Genomic DNA, 20,616 nt, shown 5'->3' with positions numbered 1-20,616 from the left:
GGCTTCGCAAAGAGTCAGACACAATTAAGTGACTGAACTGAACTGAAAGCTGTTAAAAGTTTCAAGTGTATATACCTCTCAAAAAAAAAAAAAAAAAAAAAAAACCATACCCCACATAATGCTGGAACTAACCCCAGAACTTCCAATTCAGTAGAGTGAGGGTGGGGCCTGAGAATCTGCATTTCTAACAGGTTTCTCGTAGATGCTGATGCTGCTGGTTCCATAGGCCACAGTTTAAGAATCACAGAATATGGTTCTCATAGTTAGAACCACTAAAAATATTCTTCTTAGTCTGATGGCCTAATAAAGTCCAGGAAGGCTCTGCTCATGTCCTCTGGATATCTGGAAATGAGCATTTCATTTTCTACTTTCGTTTTTTACTACTGGGCTAGTTAAACTCAACATGAGGAAGTGTAGCCTTATGATGGAGGCTGGTACCTTAACAGGCGCATTCATCTGTTGCAAAGATGAAGACATGCAAGCAAGCAAGAAAAACCCTGAATGTCTAGCATTTGATGTGACTGACTTGGGCAGGAAAAATATGTAACAATAGTCCTTTCCAAATCTGACCATCTCTCCTCATGATGGTCATTTGAAGTTCAGTTAGTCTTCAGCTGAAAGTGCCTCATTATGTATTCTGAATCAAAATCCTTAATACTATTATAATATGCACACTTGTTATCCTCCAATTTCACTTCTACAAACTTATCCTAAAGGAAATTATAACATATGTGTTCAAGGGTTTAATCATAAGGATGTTCATCATCAGTTCAGTTCAGTCACTCAGTCGTGTCTGACTCTGTGACCCCATGAATTGCAGCACACCAGGCCTCCCTGTCCATCACCATCCCCGGAGTTCACTCAGACTCACGTCCATTGAGTCCGTGATGCCATCCAGCCATCTCATCCTCGATCGTCCCCTTCTCCTCCTGGCCCCAATCCCTCCCAGCATCAGAGTCTTTTCCAATGAGTCAACTCTTCGCATCAGGTGGCCAAAGTACTGGAGCTTCAGCTTTAGCATCATTCCTTCCAAAAAAATCCCAGGGTTGATCTCCTTCAGAATGGACTAGTTGGATCTCCTTGCAGTCCAAGGGACTCTCAAGAGTCTTCTCCAACACCACAGTTCAAAAGGATCAATTCTTCGGCGCTCAGCCTTCTTCACAGTCCAACTCTCACATCCATACATGACCACTGGAAAATCCATAGCCTTGACTAGATGGACCTTAGTCGGCAAAGTAATGTCTCTGCTTTTGAATATACTATCTAGGGTCATAACTTTTCTTCCAAGGAGTAAGTGTCTTTTAATTTCATGGCTGCAGTCACCATCTGCAAAGATTTTGGAGCCCCCAAAATAAAGTCTGACACTGTTTCCACTGTTTCCCCATCTATTTCCCATGAAGTGATGGGACCAGATGCCATGATCTTCGTTTTCTGAATGTGGAGCTTTAAGACAACTTTTTCACTCTCCACTTTCACTTTCATCAAGAGGCTTTTTAGTTCCTCTTCACTTTCTGCCATAAGGGTGGTGTCATCTGCATATCTGAGGTTATTGATTTTTCTCCCGGCAATCTTGATTCCAGCTTGTGTTTCTTCCAGTCCAGCATTTCTCATGATGTACTCTGCATATAAGTTAAATAAGCAGGGTGACAATATACAGCCTTGACGTACTCCTTTTCCTATTTGGAACCAGTCTGTTGTTCCATGTCCAGTTCTAACTGTTGCTTCCTGACCTGCATACAGATTTCTCAAGAGGCAGGTCAGGTGGTCTGGTATTCCCATCTCTCTCAGAATTTTCCACAGTGTATTGTGATCCACACAGTCAAAGGCTTTGGCATAGTCAATAAAGCAGAAATAGAAGTTTTTCTGGAACTCTCTCGCTTTTTCGATGATCCAGTGGATGTTGGCAATTTGATCTCTGGTTCCTCTGCCTTTTCTAAAACCAGCTTGAACATCTGGAAGTCCACGGTTCACATATTGTTATCATAAATGTGTTCAAAAACAAAAATTAAGAAACTACTTAAATGACCAATCATAATATTTTGTTAAATATGATGCATCTTTTGTGTCACTTTTAAAATATGTTAAAATGAAATTTTGAAATGTTAAAGATTTAAAATTTAGGCTTGCAGTGCCATTGGGAAACTAGTACAGAATTCCTATATATCCTACACCCAGTTCCTCATTATGATTATCTTATATTTTATGGCATATTTTTTGCAATTAATTAAACAATACTGATAAATTAATATTAACTAAGGTCCATGCTTTATTCATTTCCTTAGTTTTTACCTAATGTCCTAATAGAAGTAGGATCCCATCTGAGACACTCTCATCATGTTTCCTTAAGTTTTTCTTGGCTATGGCCATTTTTCAGACTTTCCTTGTTTTCAATGACTTTGAGAATTTTGAGAAGTACCAGTCAGGTATGTTGTATCAATAGAATGTCTTTCAATTTAGATTTGTCTGATTTTTCCCTCATTGTGTTGTTTGGTCTTATGTTTTTTTTGGAAAAAGAACACAGAGCTAATGTGTTGGTCTCATCACATCATATCAGGAATGCAGTTACCCTGACTTACTGCCATTGGTTAGCCTTGATCATCTCTCTCTCTTTGTTTTCTCTCCTTTTATGCTGCCCTGTTTGAAAGAAAATCACTATGTGTGGCCCACACTTAAGCAGTTGGTAGTTGTGTTCTACCTCCTTGAGGGAGGAATACCTACTAAATTATTGGGATTCTTCTGCACAGGAGATTTGTTTCTTCTCCCACATTTATCTATTTATCCAATCTATTTTTATCAGCAGAGATTTATGGAATATATACACATAACTATATATATATAGTTATAATTGAATACTATATTTTGTTGCTCAAACTCTTTCATCTTTGGCCATTGGGAGCTCCTTCAGCTGGCTCCAGTACCCTTTTGGCATTGTGGACTTTTTTCTTTCCTTTCTTTCTTTTTCTCCTTCCTTCCTTCTTCCTTCCTTTCTTTATAAGTCTCTTACATTCTGGCATAATAAGATGCTCCAGGCTCATCTTATGCCTTTCTTACCATGATCTTAACATCAGCCATTTATCCAAGAAGCCCTCATTCCTTTATTAGAGTACAGTGATGGAAACCAAGATCTGGGTGCTAAGTGAGTTCATTGTTACAGGGTATGTTCCATAGAATTGTAGTACATCATTGAAAACTATGTTGTAAAAAGATATTTAAAATTTACCAAATATTAAGAGAAAAAAAGTAGCTTATAAAACAGTGTGAAAAGAGCAGCCAAGAAAGCAGAGCAGAAAAACCCTGAGCTGACTTCCTCTCATGAGCACACCAAAATCACAACCATCTTCAGAGTAACCATTGATGACAAAGACTGGAATGTACCAGAAAAGATCTTCTACAAATAGACATAAAGAAGGAACCAAAATGGGATGGATAGGGAGGGGCAGACATGTGATATAACCCAACCCCATACCCTGCTGGGTGAGTGACCCACAAACTGGAGAAGAATTATTTTGCAGAGGTTCTCCCATAGGCATGAGAGTTCTGAGCCTCACATCATGCTCTCAGCCCAGGGATATAATGGGAAGTAAGCCCCAAGAGCCTTTGGCTTTGAAGACCAGTTTGGTTTTACTGCGGGAGCCCCACAGGACTAGGGGAATTAGACCACAGCAGCCAGCACCACGGACACAAGGCAGAGCCTGGCAACCAACCAGACTAGGGGCCAACCAAGCCTATCAGACAACTCATACTATCTGCCTACTGCAACAGAAGAACCCACACAGCCCTCTTAGGGGGAACCCCTAGAGTGTATATAGCTTCCACAATGAGAGAGAAGTGCATTGCTATGACACCTAGGACACTTAATACAGAGGGCCACTTCTCCAAGGTCAAGAAATGTAACTAACTAACCAACCACATACATAAAAATACACACAGAAACTTAGACAAACAGGGGCAGCAGAACAATGTGTTCCAGATGAATGAACAAGATAAAACCACACAAAAAGAACTAAGTGAAGAGGAGCTGGGCAATCTACCCTAGAAGTGTTCAGAGTAATGATCATAAAGTTGATCAAAGAACTCAAAAGGAGAATGGATGCACAGACTGAGAAGTTAGAAGATTTTAACAAAGAGTTAAAAAATAAAACAAACAATCAGAGATGAAGAACACAATAACTGAAATCAAAAACACTCTAGAAGGAATCCATAGTAGACAAATGATTCAGAAGAATGGATAGACAGAGTAGAGAAAATCGCTACCCTTGAACAGGAAAAAGATTGAAAAGAAATGAGGATAGTTTAAGAGACCTCTGGAAAAACACCAAGCACACTAATATTCACATTATAGGGATTCCAGAGGAGAAGACAGAGAAAGCTCCCCCGCCCACACACAAAATATTTGAAGAGATAATAGTTGAAAACCTCCCTAACCGGGGAAATGAAGCAGTCACTCAAGTCCAGGAAATGAAGAGAATCCCATACAGGATTAACCCAATAAGGAACACACCAAGACACACTGTGACAAAAATTAAAGGTAAAGAGAGAATATTAAAAGCACCAAGGGAAAGGCAATAAAATACAGGGGAACTCCCAGAAGGCTATCAGTTGATTTTTCAGCAAAAACTCTGTGCGCCAGAAGGGACTGTCATGATATATTTAAAGTGATGGAGGGAAAAAGCCTACAACCAATAATACTCTATCCGGCAAAGCTCTCATTCAGATTTGATGGACAAATCAAAAGGCAACAACTTTCTGTATATTAATCTTATATCTTGCAACAATCCTGTAATAATTTCATTCATTAGTTCTAATAGTTTTCTGGTGGAGACTTCAGCCTTTTCTACGTATAGTATCATGTGAAAAGACTCTGATGCTGGGAGGGACTAGGGGCAGGAGGAGAAGGGGACGACAGAGGATGAGATGGCTGGATGGCATCACCAACTCGACGGATGTGAGTTTGAGTGGACTCTGGGGGTTGGTGATGCACAGGGAGGCCTGGCGTGCTGCAGTTCATGGGGTCACAAAGAGTCAGACACGACTGAGCGGCTGAACTGAAATGAATCTGCAAATAGTGACAGTTTTCTTCTTTGCTTCTATTTTGGATACACCTTATTTCTTTTTCTTATTTGATTGCTGTGGCTAGGACTTCTAATACTTGTAATACTATGTTAAATAGAAGTGGTGAGAGAGGGCATCTTGTCTTGCTCATGATTTTAGAGGAAAGGCTTTCTGCTTTTCACTGTAGAATATGGTATGAACTGTACATTTGTCACAAATGGACTTATTGAGATATGGTCCCTCTAACCGACTTTGATGAGTTTTAATCATAAGGAGATGCTGAATTTTGTCAAATGCTGTGTGTCTATTGAGATGATCATATGACTTTTATCCTTTCTTTTGTCAATGCAGTGTATCACACTGATTGATCTGCAGATATTGTCATCTTTGCATCCCTTGAATAAATCTCACTTAATCTTGGTGTATGATCCTTTTGCTCCAGTATTCTTGCCTGGGAAATCCCATGGACAGAGGAGCCTGGTGGGCTAGAGTCCATTGAGTTGCAAAGAAACAGACATGACTGAGCAACTAAACATACGTGATCCTTTTTATATATTATTGAATTAAGTTTGCTAATATTCATTGAGGATATTTCCATGTATATTCATCAGAAATATTGGCCTGTGATTTTCTTTTCTTTTTTGTAGTATCTTTGTCTGGCTTTTGTATCAGTGTAATGGTGGCCTCATAGAATGAATTTGGGAGTATTCTCTCATCCTCAATATTTTGGAATAGTTTGAGGATAGGTATTAGTTATTCTTTAACTGTTTGGTAGAATTTGCCTGTGAAACTGTCCAATTCTGGACTTTTGTTTGTTGGGAGTTTTAAAAATTACTAATTTAATTTCACTAGTAGGGATTGATCTGTCTCAATTGTCTCTTTCTTCCTGATTCAGTCTTGGAAAATTTTATTTCTAGAAATTTATCCATTTCTTCTAGATTTTCCAATTTTGGGGGATGTAACTTTTCATAGTATTCTCTTATGATTTTTAAAAACCTCTGTGATACAATTAGCAATTTCTTTTATTTCTTTTTATGTTTATTTGGGTCCTCTTTTTTTTCTTGACAAGCCTACCTGAATGCTTATCTATTTATCTTTTCAAAAAAACCAGTTTTGGTTTCATTGATCTTTCCTGTCTTTTGTCTCTATTTCTTATCTTTTTTATTCCTTCCTTTTGGTGACTTTGGGCTTTGTCTGTTCTGATTTTCCTAATTACTTTAGGTAGCTTAGGTTGTTAGAGATTTTTCTTGTTTCTTAAGGTACTTATATCACTATAAAACTCCCTGTAAGTACTGCTTTTGCTGGGTCTCAGATTTTAGAAAAGTGTTTTAATTTTCATTTGTTCTGAGGTATTTCATGATTTTCTCTTTGATTTCTTCATTGACCCATTGTTTTTCTTTTCTTTTTTTTTTTGTGGCATATTATTTAGTGTCTGTATGTTTGTCTTTTTCCTATTTTTCTTCAAATAATTGATTTCTAGTTTCTTATCATTGTGGTTGGGGAAAATGCTTGATATAATGTCTATCCTCTTAAATTTGTTGAGACTTCTGTGGTCTAGAAAGTGATTTATCCTGGAGAATATTCCATGTGCACTTGAAAAGAATCTGTATTCTGCTGGTTTGGGATGAAATGTCCCATATATATTTATTAAGTCCAACTACTCTAATGTGTCATTTAAGACCACTGTTTCCTTTTTGATTTTTTTATCTGGATTATCTGTCCATTGATGTAAGTGAGATGTTAAAGTTCCCTACTATTATTGCATCACTGTGAATTTTTTCCTTTATGTCTGTTAGTATTTGCTTTGTATATTTAGGTGCATGCTGTGTGCTGTGCTTAGTTGCTCAGTCATGTCTGACTCTTTGCGACCTCATGGACTGTAGCCTACCAGGCTCCTCTGTCCATGGGAATTCTCCAGGCAAGAACTCTAGAGTGAGTTGCCATGCCTTCCTCCAGGGGATCTTCCCAACCCAGGGATTGAACCCAGGTCTCCTGCATAGCAGGCGGATTCTTTACCATCTGAGCCACCAGGGAAGCCCATGAATACTGGAGTGGGTAGCAAATCACTTTTTCAGGGGATCTTCCTGACCCAGAAGTTGAACCAGGGTCTCCTGCATTGCAGGCAGATTCTTTACCAGCTGAGCTACAAGGGAAACCCATGTTGGGTGCATGTATGTTAACAAAAGTTATATCCTTTCCTTGTGTATTTATATAATGCCTTTCTTTGTTTCTTATTATACACTTTGTTTTAAAGTTTACTTTGTCTGATACGAGTATTGGTACCACTACTTTTTTGTCACATTTGCATGAAATATCTTTTTCCATCTCCTCAATTTCAGTCTGTGTGTATCTTTAGCTCTGAATGGGTCTCTCGTAAGTAGCATAGAGATGGGTCCTTTTAAAACCAATCAGCCACTTTGTGTCTTTCTTTGGAACATTTAGTTCATTGGTATTTGACATGATTGATAATAGATATGTACTTATTATCATTTTGTTGCTTGTTTTCTGGTTGTTTTTGTATTTTTTTCTATTCTTTCCTTCTATTTTTGATTTCACCTGTGGTTTGATGATTTTCTTCAGCTTGTTAGTTCCTTTTGGTCTAGTTTTTGTTTAACTATTGTAGATTTTTGATTTGTGGTTACCATTGGCTTCATCTATGTTGGTCTGTAATTATATCTACTTGCTTTAATCTGATAGTTTAGTCATTTAAGTTCAAAGTCATTATAAAAGATCTATATTTTTAAATTCCTTTCTCCAAGTTTTGTGGGTTTGATGTTGCATTTTTCATCATGTTTGTCCTTTGTTTATTGTAGTTACAGTTGATATTACAATGTTTTCCTTCTAATCTTCACATTAGATTATTTAATGGTTGATCCACAGCTTTTAGTATATGTTTGCCTTTTCTTTTCTTGGGGGAAAATTGAGTTCATCTTGGGTCATGTGAAGTTTGATATGCTTACTAGACATCCAGGTAGGATGTTGAGTATATGAGTCTGAAGTGCAGAGAAGTTGGGCTAGAGATAAATATTGAGTTATTAGTCTAGAGATGGTATTTTATATTAGGAGCTGAATGAGATCACTCAGGCAGTAAATGTAGTTAAAACCCAAAGGATGAAGTCAGAAGGTTGCTAATGTTTAGAAGTAAAGAATATGAGGAACATCCAGAAAGAGACTAAAAAGAAGTAATCAACAAGAACAGGAGTTAGCAAATTGTACACTTAAACATGTAAGCATATTCATATCAATTACATCTCAATAAAGCATTTAAGAAAGGTTGGGAAGGGAGAAAGTACAGGCATGTGGTAATAGAGACAGCTCTTCTGAGGATCGAAATGTAAAGGGACAGGAAGAAACGGCATGGTGCCTGGAAAGGGACAGGGATGTCAAAATTTTTTAAGGTGGGAGACACTATAGCATGCTCGTTTGCTGATGGGAATAACCCAGTAGGGAGGGAAAACTGGTAATACTGTAGAGAAAGGACAATTGCAGAAGCAATACCCTTCAAAGGGCAGGAGAAAATGGGATCCACACACGTAGGGGGTTTGGCTTCAGAAAGGAAGAATGGGCACAGATGCAGGGGTGGATTTAAAAGAATCATTTTGGCTTTGGGGTAAGGGAAAGGGCAGAAGCAGTGTGAGTTTGGGGAAGGTCTCTTTTCTTTCGATTTCTCAGGAAAATCAAAAGTAAGATCATGGGCCAAGAGTGGAGAGGGCAAGGGGTATTGGAGATTTAGGATGAGAGGGAAATGTCTGAAATAGCTGTCTGGAGTGTAGGAGAGAGGGCAGAGCTTGGGAAACAACACTGAAGGTCCATGAGAAGAATGAATTTTCTAGTGAGACTGGTCTGTACGGTTGGACACTCTCCTTCATTCACATCCTGCTCTAAAGTGCTGCTGATGTTCTTGGGAAGCAGGTCCTGTTTCTCCAGATTCCTACTCCTCAGAGGTCTTGCTGACCTTCACCAAAATAGCCTCTGCCCTGCGGCTCACTTGCTCTATCTCCTTACCTTCCTTTATTCTCTGTTGTAACACGTACCCACCTGACAAGTGTTTGATATCCTGGGTTTGCTTCTTGTCCATCCTTGTTATGTATTTTATACTCAGAACAGTGCCTGGTACACAGTAGGTGTTGAAGGGACAGAGTCTGAGGGCCTCTTCTCTTCCCCACAATAAGATTCCACCTACATACACCCTATCTCTTTGGCAATTTCTCCACCTTGCTGTGTCCTGGAGACTGTACATCTATGGGCAACTTGCCTTCTGGCTTTGGTTGGGGCCAGTAGGTCCTTTCCTTGTGGTCACCTCAGGCTGGCTACATATATCAATTGAAGGTCAAAAATTGGCTGTCTCCCCTTCCCTTCCCTCCCCTCCCTCTATCCCTTCAGGGAGAGAAGTGGTAACTAATAGCTTCTGGTAGACTATTCTTTTGTGGTTTCCTTACACCCTGCTCTGGCCTATGTAAATGATCCTTTTATTAAATCCCCTTAGACTGATCCTAATTTGTGTGTGCCATCTGTTTCCTGCTGGGACTCTGACAGGATCCCTATCTGTAAATAATGATTTTAATAACTCTGAATTCCATTAGTGCCGTGCTACTCAAATGTGGCCAAGGGCCAGCAGCATACCATCATCTGGGACACTGCAAGAAATTCAGGCTCCACCTCAGACCTTCTGATTTGGGATTAGCATTTTTAAATGCTTTCCTGGTGATTCTTACACACATTAAAGTCTCAGCAGCAGGCACTAGAGTATTCTGAGTTTTTCGGATCCAAGAAACCCAAAGACTCATTTAGACTAACTCAGACAATGGAGTCTTATAGCCCAGCTGAGGCAGACAGACTTGCACAGAAATCTAAGAATAGGACTCAGGAGAATATGAAGGCTCACGGAGATGAAGCCCAGAGGGTCAGTGTGGACCTCGGAGCCTTCACAAGGGGAGTCTGCAGGTCTCTTGCTCCAGCCTGAGTGCAATACTTTCCATGCACGCTTCCTGTTCCACGACCAGGTGAATCCCTCACCATTTCCTCTTTATTTTGCCAGAGTTCCGGTTCACTTGCAGCTTTGCCTAACTTCTAATCTGAGCTCACTTATGCCCATGATGTGCTCCTGGTCTGTCTCATAACCTTGTATTACTGACTACCCAAATTTCAGCTTCAGAGAATAAGGACATTATTTGCCCAATTTGTCCCTGTTTGAGCAGAGTTTTTGTGCCAGCCTCTCTCACAGGCTAATGGCCAGCTTTTGGGTTGGCTGCCAATTCCTGATTCAGCAGACGCTGGGTAATATGGTATAAAATATCTGCCCTGGGCTGTATAATCAGCAGGGACTGTGGAAGAAAATCACGCTATGATTACATATCTTGTTAAAATGGTCTTAAAAAAATATGAAAAAGGGTTTTCAAATCTTGGTTGGAGGCTCTTTTCCCTTATCAGCACCACCACTCCCAGCCCTGCCTTCCTCCCCACACTTCCCAGGAACATCTGCATTCTCTGGCAGACTCTGACAATCATGGAGACGACTTTCATGTTTAGGATACGGCAAACGTTGTATAATAAAATTAATTACATTTAATTAAACTTATCCATTTTTTATAGCCCCAAACAAATCTAAAATGCCATGTTAAGCTTATGAGATGGCAGTCCTCCAAAGCACTCTGCTGCTGAGTGTGTCTGCTCAGAGACTTGTGTCTTAGGGATCATTTTACATGAGTGAATCTGAAGAATGGCCTCTGGGCCTCAGTTAAGCATCAAACAAGAATGCTAGTCTCTGTGTCGCAGGCCAGGAAACTACTACCCATGTCCTCTATCCTTCTCGCAATCCAGCAACAGCTCTTTCAAACAGCAATCTTCCTTTTCCTGCCTGCTCTTTTCATAATGCACTGAATTTTCTTCTCTCCTTCCCCCACTACATGACAGCAGGGGAGGGCACTGCTCTATTTCTCATGAGTGCAAAGCATGGTATATGGTAGTTGCTGGACTAACATTTATGGAATGAATGAATGAATGAATGCTCTTGCTCATTGGTCAAGTGCTTATCTCACCTTATCCTATGAAGAACCCCAAGTCTCAGTGGATTTCTTGCTCCGCAAGACTTAATGGGGACTATAGGTCTCTTTCATGTATCTACTCACCTTGTGCCCAGCCTGAAGCAGTATCCTCTCTGGTCCATGCTCATATCAAGGTAGAAAAGAAGAGAGCAAGAGGGCAGATGGAGGCATCAGTGCACCTTAAAGCCTGTGCTTATAATGGGTACACATCACTTTCACCACACTCCATGTGCTAAAGTCAGTCACATGGAAAGCCCAACGTAAGCAGACTGGAAAAATCATGCTTTTCCAAGGGAGGAAGGGGCTGGAGCAGCTGTCTGTTGAACAAAAATGCCCAAGCTTTCTACTGACACTATTCTGATGTTCAAATTCATTTTCAAATCAGCAAACTCACCCCCTTCGCGCCCCCCACCAACCCACACACACACAACATATACAGGGGCCATTCAGTTCCAGGAACAAAATGCAATTCAAAGTAGTTTATGCAAAAGATAAACGTACTGATCCACAACTAGAAAGTACAAGGAGTAGAAGCAGCTGAAGCCAAAGGGTTCAAATAATGTCATCAGGGCTCTCTCTTCATCTCTCTGCTTTGCTCCCCTCAGGGTGCTGGTCATTTCCCCCAGTCTCTCAGAGGCAGCCTCCATTTGACCAGAAAAAAATGGCTGCCAAAGGTTCCAGATCCATGTCCTCCCTTTTTAGGAACTTCCCATTGGGTAAAGATTTTTTTTTTTTTTTTAATATTCTGCACTTTATTCTCAAGGAAAGAGTCTTTTTATGTCTTTACCTGAGTATTAAATATACCAATGTCTGAGCCAATCTTTGTGCCTAGGAAATGGCTTGGCCATTTAGATTTAAATAATGTGCCCCCAACTCCACCACAGCTAAAACAGTAGTCACCAATTTAGTCCACTGAAACATATATATTTGTTACCTGAGTTTTCAATCAGTGCTATTCTGATGTTTTAAGCAGTTTTCAAAATACAGCTAGCTAAAATTCCCTCAGTGTATAAATTAGTCAGAATCTAATCAGGTCTAGGGACAGAATATAACTCAAACTAGTTTATTAGCCAAAGGCCCAGCAATATATTTACTTAATGTGTGTACCTAAAAATTGCTTATTTGGATTAGAAAAAACAAAATCTAAAACTGCATAGAGTGAATTCAATGGTAAACCCTTAGTTTATATACTGCTGCATCTTTCTGTCTTCTGAAAATATTCAAGAGATCCTGCACCAGAAACCTTAATTTTAAAAATCTTTCCAGGTTGTTATACTCCATATTCCTTTCCCATTTGTTTTCTTCATTACAGTCTTTCTTGCCCGTTATAGCCATTTCATCCAGTTCTCACTTCCTCCATTCTATATCCTTCCCACCAAAGCTAACAGAGCAATGCACTACTACACACTTTTAAAACTTCTCTTGATTTTTACTGCCCATTCATTAATTTAATAAATTGGGCTTCCTGGTGGCTCAGATGGCAAAGCGTCTACCTGCAATGTGGGAGACCTGGGTTTGATCCCTGGGTCGGGAAGATCCCCTGGAGAAGGAAATAGCAACCCACTCCAGTTCTCTTGCCTGGGAAATCCCATGGGTGGAGGACCCTGGTAGGCTACAGTCTACAAGGTCACAAAGAGTCAGACACGACTGAGTGACTTCAGTTTACTGAACCCGTTATAAGGCATTATAAGTGCTGTGTTTGGTTCTGTGCATACAGAGGAGAGATAAAATAGTCCTGCTCTCAAGAAACTTGTCATATAACAGAGGGAACAGGCCTATAAGCAAATGTCTGCAACATTACATAATAAGCACTGCAACAGGAGTAAGAAACATGTGCAGATCAGTGCTATGAAGAGAATGCTGACAATGTGGAAGGTTGGCAGGAAGCACAATGACCAGTTAGGAGATCACTGCAGAAATGTGACAGGTCATGATGAGAATCTGAACTCTGCCTGAAAGTAGAAGCTGTAAAAATGGAGAAGAAACCATGGCGGTACGAGAGTCATTATGAAGAAGAATTAACCATGAACCAGCAAAGCGAAGCGTGGGGAAAGGGAGAAGCTGAAGAGTCATCAAGTTTCTCATTTCGATGCCTGAAGGATGTTAGTATCACTCATGAGGAGGTCAAATACGAAGGCAGGAGAAACCTTTCAGAGACAAAAATGGACTTAGGCTGAGATGGAAGTATTTGTGGATATTCCCTTTCTTGAATTCAGGAATCATTTGCACCAGTAACCCAAAATTATTTTTGTTTATGGAATGGAAAGTAGAAAAGACAGAAGACAAGGAGAAGGTGACAAAGCTATGATCAAATCAGTGGTGTAGTGCCAAGGCACAGATTCCTTCCCTGTGAAGAGTTTGCCAGTCATTTGTAACCAAAAGAGAATCTGTCTTGTTCTACTCATAATCAGGAGCTTGCTCTGGGCTGGGATCTGTGGAGCATCCTCAACAAGGCACTTGCAGAGTACCTAAAGCATACGAGGTGCTCACTAGCAGATCTGGTTTTAGATAACAAAGTCTTCAGATTCAGGACTTCTATTTATAAATGGCTACCCAGTCTGCAAGTGTAAGTTAAAAGATATCTTCGACCCAGAGGGATGGTATGGGGAGGGAGGAGGGAGGGGGTTCAGGATGGGGAACATGTGTATACCTGTAGAGGATTCATGTTGATATATGGCAAAACCAATACAATATTGTAAAGTAATTAACCTCTAATTAAAATAATTAAATTTATATTAAAAAAAGAATATGCAAAATTCACTGTTTCAGGAATTGACCAAGTATTTTAATCTTAAAAGCCTCCCCTTGAGAATCTCTTATATTTCTGGATACAATGAAAATATTAAGATTTCATTTTATAGGAAATATGTTTATTATTGATCATGATAATTCAAAAATACTCATTTTTTCCTCAGGGTTGGTCCTTCATACTCTTTAGAGATATTAAATATATCAAAATTGTGAGCAATTTTAATATCACAGAGAAACTTCTGTATGCTAAGCAAGACAGGAACCTCTAACAATGAAACAAGGTCTTCAGAACTTGCCAGTAAAACACAGGAAGCATTTCCAATGATAGATGTAGGAACCCCTGGATAGAATCTAACAGAGCATGTGCTGGAAAACAGGATCAGGAGATTTTATAATCTACTGTCACTGTGAGTTTCCTCTGGGATGCTTCAAGCACGGCCTGTGCAAGGGGCTTAGAGACGTGATCACTCCTGTCTGAAGAATGGGTCCTCTAGACTTGGGACTCATGTTACTTAAGTGCCCTAAAACCTACTGTTTTTTTCAATTTCTTGTCCACATAATCATGACCAGAGGTTTAAAGGAGAAGACAAGAGCAGGAACAATTTAGCTTTGACTTCTGAGCAGATGTAACACCAGCTCTTCATCCTCAGCTAAAGACAGGCCTGTATCCAAAGGCTCTAAGGGTTCCCACTTGGTCTTCTTTCTGTCATGCCGTGCTGGTCCGACGCCTTCTACTTCACTGTTGCTCCTTTTCCTCATCGTCTGCTTCTTCTTGATATCACTGGTGGAAACAAATCCAGTGATTTACTTTATAAATAGCTAAATTCATTATTACGAAATTAAACATTTAAAATAGGACAAAATTACCAATAACAGATACTTGACAAAGTGGTACTATTATTCAAGAAGGAAAGAAGCTATAATAACATCAGGCTATCTGTGTCATAAGTAAGTCCCTTCCCATTCATTCACAGATATGGGCAAAGGGCTATCATATACCAGGCACTGGGCAGGGCACACGGTACACACGGTCTCATCTAATCCTCACAATAATTCTAGGAGCTCTGGATACAGCATCCACAATTTGAGGACCCCAACTGGCCCAGAGTCTGGCTCCAGACTGGCTCCAATCTGTGCTTGTTCTGCCATATCAAACCATCTCTATCTAAAGTTAGTGTATCCTTTAGGTAATATCTGTTGCATCAATTTATGATACATGGATCATGAATAAAATAGAACATGAAACGTTAAGTTAAAAATTACTTAAGACACAAAGTAATTCTGCCCATTTAAATCTGTATCTAAGATTCACAAATGGTCTTAAGAAAACATAAACGTTACTGTGGTATTCCACACACACTTAACACACAAACCATAAAAATAAAACTAATTTCTGAAGGTAGAAAAAAATCACTTGACACAAGAAAAACTGAAGGAAAAGTAAAATATCCTCAAGGCATTTTGAATACCATCATCCATCATCAGGTTCAAAGATGACCAAATTATTGGACACAAGTTTAAAGCAAAATTTAAAAATCCACCTGGTAGCTATGCCAGTAGCAGCTGTTTATTAGGGGCTTACCGATGGTCTGGCCTTGTGCTACATGCTTTACACAGACTACAACATTTATCTTCATGAGAATCCTTGGTGTGGGGAGCACTGCCCTCACTCTACAATGAGGTGAAGAGAGGTTAAATGACTGAACCCATATTATGCACATGATCTTCAAATCCACATCTGAATGACTCCAAATTTAGTCCAAAGCCAGAAGATGGAAAGCAAACTATATTTCAAGCATAAGATGCATTCCAAAAGACAACAAACTGCTCCAGTTCCAAACAACTCTATTATACCTTAAGAAGATAGCTCGGATATCAAGTGAGTGTGCCTAATCAACATATCCAGTTCTGACCAGCTTGAAGGAAATCTGTAAACAATTTTCCCATGCACCTCCCACAAATGCCCAATACTCTGACTCAGCAGCCATTCTCACTCACCATTGTAGGAAAGATACACTAGACAACACTATGAGGTTACTTAAAGCCACAAATAACCATATTTTAAAAGGGTGGGTACCTATAGAGATGAACATGAAAAAGTTCCTTATAATGGGAGTTCAGTCAGTAAAGAAAAGAAAGCTGTTCTTAGCAGAAAGAGGACTTTAAGAAAAAATACTGAGTCCTGATCTTCTTGAGTATGGCCTGTTTGGTGCCAATTCCACTGGACTAGAGTACCATGATTTATCTGGAACAAGTTAATACTTATTTTTGCCCTGCCTGTACCTCAAGTACATCTCAGAGCAGCCTAATTAGTGGGTTTTACTTATGCATCTTTTGTTAATGTGCTCCTCACATTATATTCTGTACAGGAAACAGCTGGTTCAGAAAATTTAAAAAAATTTTGGAAAATTTACATAGATGGAAAATATTTTCAGAATTAGCAACTCTGCTGCTTTGTGGACCAGTTAAAATTTTAAAAAGATATTTTATACTACTTTCCATAGCAAGTAAGTTGCAATTGGTATGAAAAATTAATTATAGAGGGGAAAAGGTGGAGGTAGGGACAGATTTCCTCTTCTTGGGTTCTAAAATCACTAAGGATGGTGACTGCAGTCATGAAATCAGAAGACAATTGCTTCTTGGCAGGAAAGCTATTACACCTAGAGAGTGTGTTGAAAAGCAGATACTACTCTGATGACAAAGGTCCATATAGTCAAGCCATGGTCTTCCCAGTGGTCACATACAGTTGTGAGAGCTGGATCGTGAAGAAGGCAGAGTGCCAAAGAATTGATGCCTTTAAAACTGTGGTGCTGGAGAAGACTCCCAAGAGTCCCTTGGATAGCAAGGAGATCAAACCAGTCAATCTTAAGGGAAGTCAACCCTGAATGTTCAAGCTGAAGCTCCAATATTTTGGTCATCTAATGTGAACAGCTGACTCACTAGAAAAGTCCCTGATACTGGGAAAGATTGAGGGCAGAAGAAGAAGAGGGAGTCAGAGGAGGAGATGGATGGATGGCATCACTGATGCAAGGTACATGAGCTTGGGCAAACTTTGGGAGGTGGTAAGAGATAGGGAGGCCTGGCATGCTGCGTCTATGGAGTCACAAAGAGTCGAACACGACTGGGTGACTGAACAACAACAACTTACCCCAAAGGGGGATAATGTTATGAATCTAGAAGACATTTCCCCAAAAGAAAATAATGTAATAAATCTAGAAATATTTAGTCAAAACATGGTCATAATTTGGTATCTTCAGAAAAGGACTCTTCTAAATGGCGCAATACTAGAAGGTGATGTCAGCAACATGGCTAAATGAGATATCCTAATTCATGTCTCCACCCAGCAACAACAATCTGGCATCCATCCATGGACAAAAGTGCCTTTGCGGATGCTGCGGGATCTAGCACTCTACACCAAAAGACCCTAGACGAGTCTCAACCAATCATGTGTGGGTAAGAGGCATAAGGACTTCATTCTCAGCTGTGAACCCTGCAGTGGACCACAAACCACAGTTCTAGGCCTTCTTGGCAGTGGAATAACAATAACTTGTTGGCAGTCTGTGACAATCACCCACAGACAAGTGAGACTTTATTTAAGTCTGGGTCTCCTGTGGAGAAGTTTCAGCATACCAATGGATCAAAAAAAATGAGAGCTTGGACACACTGGAGAGGGTAAATGAAACAGCTTGATTTTATTCACATCAATCCTCCCCCAAGGTGGCATAGTTCAGGGCCAAGAGAGATCTTGGCCTGTGATTTTTCCCATGAAGGAAAGTGAGAGCATGTGAGTGAGTGCTTGACTTCCCCAACTGTGTGAAACTTCTTTCCCATTTCTCTCTCACCCTATCCAGAGAATTAAATCATGAGCTCCACAGGGTGGTGGGAAGAGAGGCTAGGTAGATAGGACTCTCAGAGGGAGTTAAAAGGACATGAATCCTACCACCTACATCTTGAATTCCACCCAGATGCCTGTCCATGAAGTGCTGGAGATGCCTTGCAAGTCGATCTCTCCAACTAGCCCATGGACACCCCCAGAGCTCCATGGGCCTCACCCACCCCCACCCCTGTCCTGCCTGTGTCCAGCTCCCTTCAAGTGCTCCTGAGGCTAGTGGTGAGAGTGAGCTTTGGCAGACAGATAATGAGCATGAACCAAATCTGTGGGTCAGGGATAGGCCACAAACTTCAGCTTTAGTATCACCCATGGAAAACAAAAGGGAAGCTATCAGTATTCAACCTCCTGCACTGCAGAATCAAGAGAAGGGACACAAGCTTAATAATTCTGCCTTAAAAGAGAGCAAGAAGCACAGAGTAGGTATATCTAAGGAAAGCCTGAGAAAGCCTCAGAATCCCTAGAAAGGCTGACAGAAGGTATTTCTCTCCTGAAGGCAGTTAGTAAAGACTGGAGGAAATGACCGCTACTGCAAATGTGAGGACAGCAACACAAAACTTGAAACATGAAAAATCAAGGGAACACGACACCACCAAAAGGATCACAATAATATTCTAGGAAACAATCACAAAGACATGAAGATCTACAATTTACTGGATAAAGAATTCAAAAGAGCTATTTTAAGGAAGCTCAATGCAGTCAAGGAAAATACAGAAAGAAAATTCAACAAAACCAGGAATTCAATATACAAACAAAATGAGGAATCTAACAACGAGACAGAAATCATTTAAAAAAAAAAAAAGTACCAAATAGAAATTCTGGAATTGAATAACACAACAAATGACATGGAAATCTCAAAAGAGAAGATCGACAGCCAATGCATTAAAGAAAAGAAAGACTCTGTGATTTAGAAGACAGGAATTTTTACATTATCTAGTCAGCGGAGAACAAAGAAAAAATGTCAAAGGAAATAATTTGTGAATTATTGGTGGCTCAGTGGTAAAGAATCCACTTGTCAATGCAGGAGACATAGGTTCAATCCCTGGATAGGGAGATCCCCTGGAGGAGGAAACAGCAACCTGCTCTAGTATTTTTGCCTGGGAAATGCCATGGACAGAGGAGCCTGGCAAGCTACAGTCCATGGGGTCACAAAGAGTTGGACATGACTGAACACACACACACAGAGGAAGAGGAGGAGGAAGGGATGAGAAAACTTGTTTTTCTTTTATTTTTTTAAATCACAGTTGAGAAATACACTTATCTTTGGAAAGATTTGTATACCTAAGTTCAAGGCTCAAGGATGTTCAAACAAATTTGACTGAAAGAGATCTCCTACAAGACATTTAATAATACATCTGTCAAAAATTAAGGCAAAATATTGAAACTTAAAAGTAACAAGATGACAAAAACTTGCAGTTTATAAGGGAATTCTCATAAGACTGTCAGTATATTCTCAGCAGAAACTTTACAGGCCAAGGAAGAATGTGATGATACATCAAAAGTATTGAAAAGAAAAAAGCTGCCAACCAAAAATACAGACATTCTTCAGAATTTGTGGGAAATTAGTTTCAGGACTCTGCTCCCTTCCCCTCTCAGGTTACCCAAATCTACATATACCCAAGTACTTATATAAAATGGTGTAGGATTTATTGGCATCATATAAACTACTCACATCCTCCCATATGCTTTAAATCATTCCTACACTACTTTTAACACCCAATACAATGTAAATGCTATTTAAATAGTTCCTGGTGCCTGGCAAACTTAAGTTTTGGAACTTTCTGGAATCTTTTTCCTTAAGTACTTTTGATTCACACTTGCTTGAATGTGGAACCCATAGATACAAAAAACTAATTGTACTCTAACTGGTAAAGTTGTCCTTCAGAAATGAAGGCAAGATAAAGTCTATCCCAGACAAATAAAAGCTGAAGGAATCCATCACCACTAGACCTGTCTTATTTAAAACAAAAAAAAAAAAAGATGAAAGAAGTTCAAGTTAAATCAGAGAACACTAATTAGTACATGAGAATATCCAACACACCAGTAAACACTATTGCAGTATGGTGGTGTGTTTGACATGCATCTTTCATATATTGGTTAAAGGACAAGAATATTAAAAATTATTATAGCTATGATACTGGTTAATAAATACACAAGATAAAAGGTGATATATAATTGTGACATCAAAAGCATAAAAAGAGGGGATAAATAGGTAGAAATATTTGATATGATTGAAAGAGGCTGTTATTAGTGGGAAACAGACTGTTATATCTATATGATGACTTATGTAAACTTCACAGAAACCACAAAGCAAAAATCTACAGCAGATTCACAAAAGATAAAGAGAACAGAATCAAAGCACACCACTACAAGAAATCATAAATTCACAAAGAATGTAGCAAGAGAGGGGAAAAAAAGAAGAAGAGAACAACAAAACAGCCAGAAAACAATACAATGGCATTAGTAATTCCTTACATATTAATCTTATTCAAAATGTAAATGGACTAAATTCTCCAATGAAAAGGCATAGAGTGTGTGGATGGATAACACCCAACTATATGCACAGAGTCGGACAGGACTGAGCGACTTCCCTTTCACATGCTGCTTACAAGAAACTCAATTCAGCTTTAAGAACACATACTCTCGAGATGCAACACTGGAAAAAGATATTCCATGCAAGTGGAAACCAAAAGGGAACTGAGGTACTAAACTTTCATCAGATTGAATATACTTTAAGCTAAAAATGGTAACAAGAGACAAAAAAGATCATTATGCAATGACAAAGAGATCAAATCATTAAGAGGATATAACAATAATAAATATACGTACACCAAACATTGGAGGACCACAATGTATCAAATACTAATAGATGTGAAGACA

At 39.4% G+C, this 20,616-nt stretch overlaps 1 protein-coding gene across 1 annotated transcript in view; it reads right to left on the bottom strand.

Annotated features, from left to right (window-relative positions):
• Positions 1–13,859: 13,859 nt before the first annotated feature.
• The window catches only part of DDX10 (DEAD-box helicase 10), a 313,368-nt gene continuing 306,611 nt past the window's right edge, over positions 13,860–20,616 (bottom strand). Inside the window, exon 18 of the mRNA XM_040257930.1 lies at positions 13,860–14,628. Coding sequence (XP_040113864.1) covers positions 14,451–14,628 — 178 coding nt within the window. The 3' untranslated portion in view covers positions 13,860–14,450. The remainder of the gene's footprint in view (positions 14,629–20,616) is intronic.

Source organism: Oryx dammah, unplaced genomic scaffold (genome assembly GCF_014754425.2).
Source record: "Oryx dammah isolate SB20612 unplaced genomic scaffold, SCBI_Odam_1.1 HiC_scaffold_17, whole genome shotgun sequence".
Lineage (NCBI taxonomy): Eukaryota > Metazoa > Chordata > Mammalia > Artiodactyla > Bovidae > Oryx > Oryx dammah.
The sequence above is the reverse complement of the archived record's forward strand: the minus strand, read 5'-3'. Positions and strand labels throughout refer to the sequence as shown.